Here is a 5874-nt window from a genome sequence, read left to right as displayed (position 1 = left end):
TAATGATGTCATTTAGAGCGATGAACAGAAGAAAGCTCGTGCTTGCCCTCTTGTGTCAACTTCTCCCATGTTAATCTTATTCAAGCCACAGAAATACAAAATTATATAACTAAAAACAATACAAGTTTTGAAATTTCTACTATGGAGTGAACAATAAGCAATATCTAACTGTTTCATTTTTAATTTATTTCTAATTGTGTGATGCATGAGGGGTTTAATATGTGTATAAGATTGATAAACAGTTATGTATACATGTATGTGAACATTCTAGGTGTGAATATTTAAGTGTTCTCCTTAAAAGATCAATTTATCATTCAAACATCATATCTATACTGTTTAAAAAAGCACTGATAAATGAAACATTAGACATGTCATGGCACAATAATGCAATACACTTGAATTCCCTTACAATATGTTTAAAGACACTGCAACAAACTATTATCTATCTATCTATCTATCTATCTATCTATCTATCTATCTATCTAGCCATCCATCCATCCATCCATCCATCCATCCATCCATCTATCTATCTATCCTGGTCGGGGTGATGTGGTTCTAGAGCCTATACAGAACGTATCTATCTGTCCGTCCGTCTATCTATCTATCTATCTATCTATCTATCTATCTATCTATCTATCTATCTATCTATCTATCTATCTATCTATCTATCTATCTATCTATCTATCTATCTGTCTGTCTGTCTGTCTGTCTGTCTGTCTGTCTATCTATCTATCTATCTATCTATCTATCTATCTATCTATCTGTCAATCCTGGTCAGGGTGATGTGGAGCCTGTACAGAACGTTGGACACAAAACCCTGGATGGGACGCCACTCCATCCCAGGGCAGCGTGCACACACACACACACATACACACACACTTATTTACACCTAGGGCCAATTTAACAATCCAACTACAGGACTATGTTTGGGGGAAGGATACAAAAGATACAAAACACTGATAATAACCAGAGCTTAGAATCAGTCCTAGAAGCCAGGAGCTGTGAGGCAGTGATGTTTCCTGCTGGTTAAACACTTTTATTTCAGCATTCTACTCTTTGACCATTAAAATCAAGGTCAACATATAGGGTTTAATGATGTTTCAGTATTGCTTTACAATGCTAGTAGCTCAGTGAGTGGCTTGATGATTACACCAAGCACTGAAGCCCTTCCCAGGCTAGAGTTCTTCTCAAGCACCTTCACCCTGACAGCAAGGTTCCTCAGCCTTTTCTCCTCTCCGTCTGGCTCTGTGAAGAAGAAGTCTTCGTTAAACACAGGGTTGCGGCAGTTCCTGATGATAGCGCTGTGCTGCCGTTGCAGCTTGCCCGGACTCAGGCTCAAGGTGAGACCGCAATGCAGCGGTCGGGGGTCACCGGGTTCACGCAAGTCCTCTATGGAGATCACCCGAATTCGAACGGTGGACAGATCTCCATCCATGTTGGCACGAGAAGCAGAGAGACGAATGCAGCCCCTGCATGGGAGGAGGAGGACGTGCTCGCTGTGGAGGCGTTCCTGACAGTGTAGCATGTCCAGTGGGAATTGAAGAGGCGGTGCTAAAGTTGAAGCAGGCTGAGCAACATGGCTATCTCTTGTCATCTTTGTTTCTGTGTTTTTGGAGCACAGTAAATCATCTTTAAGAAGAGATTCTTTTGATGAATGTGTCTCACGTTTGCTCCTAATGGGAAGTGGTGAGCTGTGAGGGGAGGAGTCAGCAGAAGAACTGGTGTCACTCTCTACGCTGCCCACTTTCAGAAGTGTTATGGAGGGCAGTTTGGGCACCACCCTGTTGGTCATCCGTTCGAGTGTGTAGCTGGAAAGTGCAGAGTGAAACAGTGACTCCTTGCGCCGAGTGTTTGGACTCTCGAAAAATCCAGACTCATAGTTTTTAAGTGAAAAAGGAATTGGCTTTATGTGGCCCCTCATGGCCGCCGTGGTCCCCTTGTTTTTATCTGTCTTCAACACTTTAGTAGTAGTGTCAGAATTTGTTTCAGAGGTTTGACTGCCATTTTCCTCGAAGCAGTGTGAAACGATGCCCTCCACTGCAACTAGAGAGCGTCTACTCAGCTTGGGGGGCAGAAAGAAGTCAGGAATTTTCTCTGGTGTCAGGACATTGCTGTGGAGTTTGTTGAGAAGGTTTGCCTTGGCTGAGATCTCGTCTGAGCTTTTACCCACAAGTCGGCTTATCTCCACCGGAAAGTTCTCGGCACTCTCTTGGACTTTTCGAAGGATCCACATGATTTCTACAATAAAAACAACCCCAACTTGCTAATTAATGAAATTTTAGGCACTGATGATGCCCATGAAATGAGTGACCAATCATGTTCAGTATCCCTCCACTTGACCTGAATTGGTTTATTAAGCATTTAGAATTATCTTATGTGTATGGCTTTCCAAATTTGTACCATCTTATATAAAATAGACTACATTGCCATTGTTCAATCAAATTTGTATGAGTATAAAGTATTAGCAAGCATTTCATCTCTAGCTCTTACCTCTTTGAAGGAACTTTATAACCGTGCGGATATTCTCTTCCCTGATTCACTGTAACTGGGGCTTACTGTGGATGTATTTATGTTCTAGGGACAATGAACACGCCTCAGTGATCCATCACAGCCAATCATGGTAAGATATCCCAACCCAAAATCCTGCCTCCTATGTCGACTCCTCTGAACCTTTGTTTGATCTACCTCCACTAAGAGCAGATCACAGACCAGCTTTTTCCCTGCTATATGGCTCAACTAGGTCATTATGGGAAAAATCAAACCTGACCTGAGATCACACAGACATTTGAGTGACATCAAACGTGATCTAACCGTCTGGCTCTTTGACTCACCTTGCTAAAGGCCATCACTGACCTCATTCATGACCTTCAAAGAGCTTATGGTACGAGCATATCCACCACCTGTTGAGCTTGAACCCTGAGCTGTAGGGTTTAATGCTAATCCGAGGACAGTTTTTGAATTTGCCTTTTAGTGAAGTAGTGGAAACTGAGCTCACATCAAATGGGAAGGTTCTAATACTTTCGTCATGTAGGTCGGTTGTACTTGACATTACATTAAGGATTTTGGTTTGTTTAGCCCAGTGAGTCGAACCGAATCAGCTATAATAATAATATAATAACTTCCTTGCCTCTTTTAGGAATTCAAATTCTAGTTGCGGCTGGAATCAGTAGCATTGACATGCTGTTGTAGAGGATAATCATGCTGGATGGTCAAGTGACAAAGATGAAATGAGAGCTTGACATGTTCAGGATGTTAGCAGCATGAGGCAAAGTAGAATTGCGAGCTTGTTAGAGATCATTTAGTGGAGTCAAAACTTCAGGAAGGAAACAATGTTTATATACTCTGAGTGTGGGGTGGAGAAACACATTCATGATAAATTGTGGGATCTGTTCCCTTCATTTTTCTTGCGGTAGATTACAGTACATGGAAAATTCTTTCCTTTGCATTTTCTTTGCTTCTGGAAGGTTGTGCTAGTGATTCGAAACCCAGTCGGGTCCTTTAACCATCAGCTCAATTGTAAGTCACCTTGGAAAGTATTTGGGAAATGAGTAAATCTAAATGTGAGGTGGTGTGATCCTTACTCTGAGAGAAGCTGCGAGAAACAGGGCTCAAAGTTGACTTGAGATACACTAGGTTTTTGGACCCCTCTCCAAATCATTGAATTCAGGTGTTGTTTTTCAGGGGTTGGGCTCGGCCTCTTAGTTCCAGTGAAATTAATCTTTATGAATTAATCTCTTAATGCTTCAGCTTACCAAGACATTTTGGACAATTTCATGCTCCCAACATTGTAGGAACAGTTTGGGGATGACCCCTTCCTGTTCCAACTTAACTGCACACCAGTGCACAAAGAAAGGTCCATAAAGGCATGGATGAGCGAGTTTGGTGTGGAGGAACTTCACAGAGTCCTGACCTCAACCTGATAGAACACCTTTGGGATGAATTAGAGCGGAGACTGTGAGCCAGACCCAAACTGGGACGTCTGCCTTTACATGCACATGAATGTAATATGGAGTTGTCCTGCCCTTTACAACTATAACAGCTTCAACTCTTCTGGGAAGGCTTTCCACAAGGTTTAGGAGTGTGTTTATGGGAATTTTTCTCATAGAGGATCCCCATTTGTGAGGTCAGGCACTGATGTTGGACGATAAGGCCTGGCTCCCACTCTAATTCATCCCAAAAGGGGTTGAGGTCAGGACTCTGTGCAGGCCGGGAGCTCATTATATTAACGTGTCCAGTGACCTTCCCTGACCTTAGTGCACATGCCCCCTAGCTGTACGATCTTCCTTTTTCCATCAACACATAGCAAATAACACACACTATATTTAACTGGAAGCCACCATGAGATGAAATGCAGGTGAAAACACCCTGGAGCCTGGAGTTTTCAGTAAATAAAATAAATAAAAATAGGTGACATCATAAAAAGTTGAACCAGTTTGCTTGAGCAAATTCTAGTTTATAATTAATTAGTTGGTGCCTTCAAAGGTGTAATGAGTTAATTAATATAAGTCTGTATAACAAGAGCACCATCTTCTGGACTGTGGTTTGTCCTTGACATAGTAAATTAAGTTTAATTACAAGGAATTTTGAAATTAAGATTGCAAGATGAAATAGATTTACGTAGACATAGGAAATATCTTTAATAATAAATAAAGGGAGAAGTTAAATAAGGAATACTTTTATGAAATTTGTGTTCTTGATATATTTGTATTCCAATGTTACACCGATCAGGCATAACATTATGAACACTAACAGGTGAAGTGAATAAGACTGATGATCTCCTCATCATGGCACCTGTTAGTGGGTGGGATATATTAGGCAGCAAGTGAACATTTTGTCCTCAAAGTTGATGTGTTAGAAGCAGGAAAAATGGACAAGTGTAAGGATTTGAGCGAGTTTGACAAGGGCCAAATTGTGATGGCTAGACCACTGGATCAGAGCGTCTCCAAAACTGCAGCTCTTGTGGGGTGTTCCCGGTCTGCAGTGGTCAGAATCTATCAAACATTGTCCAAAAAAGGAACCATGGTGAACCGGTGACAGGGTCATGGGCGGTCAAGGCTCACTGATGCACCTTGGGAGAGAAGGCTGGCCCGTGTGATCCGATCCAACAGACAAGCTCCTGTTGCTCAAATTGCTGAAGAAGTTAATGCTGGTTCTGATAGAAACGTGTCAGAATACACAGTGCAGGACGGGTCAGGGCTGTTTTGGCAGCAAAAGGGGGACCAACACAATATTAGGCAGGTGGTCATCATAATTTATGTTATGCCTAGTTGGTGTATATTATTGCAATTAAAAGCATATATAAATCTGCACATATAAATGAAATAAATGACTGGATCACAATGACATCAAGGCTATGTCAATAATATGTCAGCAGGTCAAATCATCATCACTCTTTACATCCGTGGTGAGTAGAAAATGGACCTCATCTCCAAATGGACAACATGTTGAACTTTGGCGCAGATCAGCAGAAGACCACACAGTGTTTCCATTTCTGTCAAACAAGAACAGGAATCTGAGGCTGTAGTGGCTCACAGGCTGATAGATGACAAATTCAAAACGGACAGATCTTTGTGTGGACGAGATAATCTGCTTTTACCTGTAATTAAACCTCCATTTTCATCAAAACGATTTTAAAACAATGATGTTCAGTTCAACAGGAATAGTCATGCAGATCCCGTTTTCACCACTAGAGTGCAGCCTAACACTAGAGTCCTTATTTACCCCCCATAAGCGTTGTTTTTTTTTCCCCACCCGTTTTCACATTAGCCCCACCTCTTTCACTAAAGCGTATTATGAGCGTTGACGATGGACAGTTTTCTTGTAAACCAATCATAATGCAGATCACGGAGCCAATCCTGATACAGGAGGCGGTGC

General features: G+C 41.7%; 1 protein-coding gene across 1 annotated transcript; it reads right to left on the bottom strand.

Moving 5' to 3' along the window:
- Positions 1 to 1111: 1111 nt before the first annotated feature.
- Positions 1112 to 2233, bottom strand: LOC131352703 (C2 calcium-dependent domain-containing protein 4C). Its single transcript, XM_058389006.1, has one exon. The coding sequence runs from the start codon at positions 2231 to 2233 to the stop codon at positions 1112 to 1114; it is 1122 nt and encodes a 373-aa protein (XP_058244989.1).
- Positions 2234 to 5874: the final 3641 nt, after the last annotated feature.

This window comes from Hemibagrus wyckioides, linkage group LG05, assembly GCF_019097595.1.
Source record: "Hemibagrus wyckioides isolate EC202008001 linkage group LG05, SWU_Hwy_1.0, whole genome shotgun sequence".
NCBI classification, from domain to species: domain Eukaryota; kingdom Metazoa; phylum Chordata; class Actinopteri; order Siluriformes; family Bagridae; genus Hemibagrus; species Hemibagrus wyckioides.
This window is presented reverse-complemented; position numbering and strand designations above follow the sequence as displayed.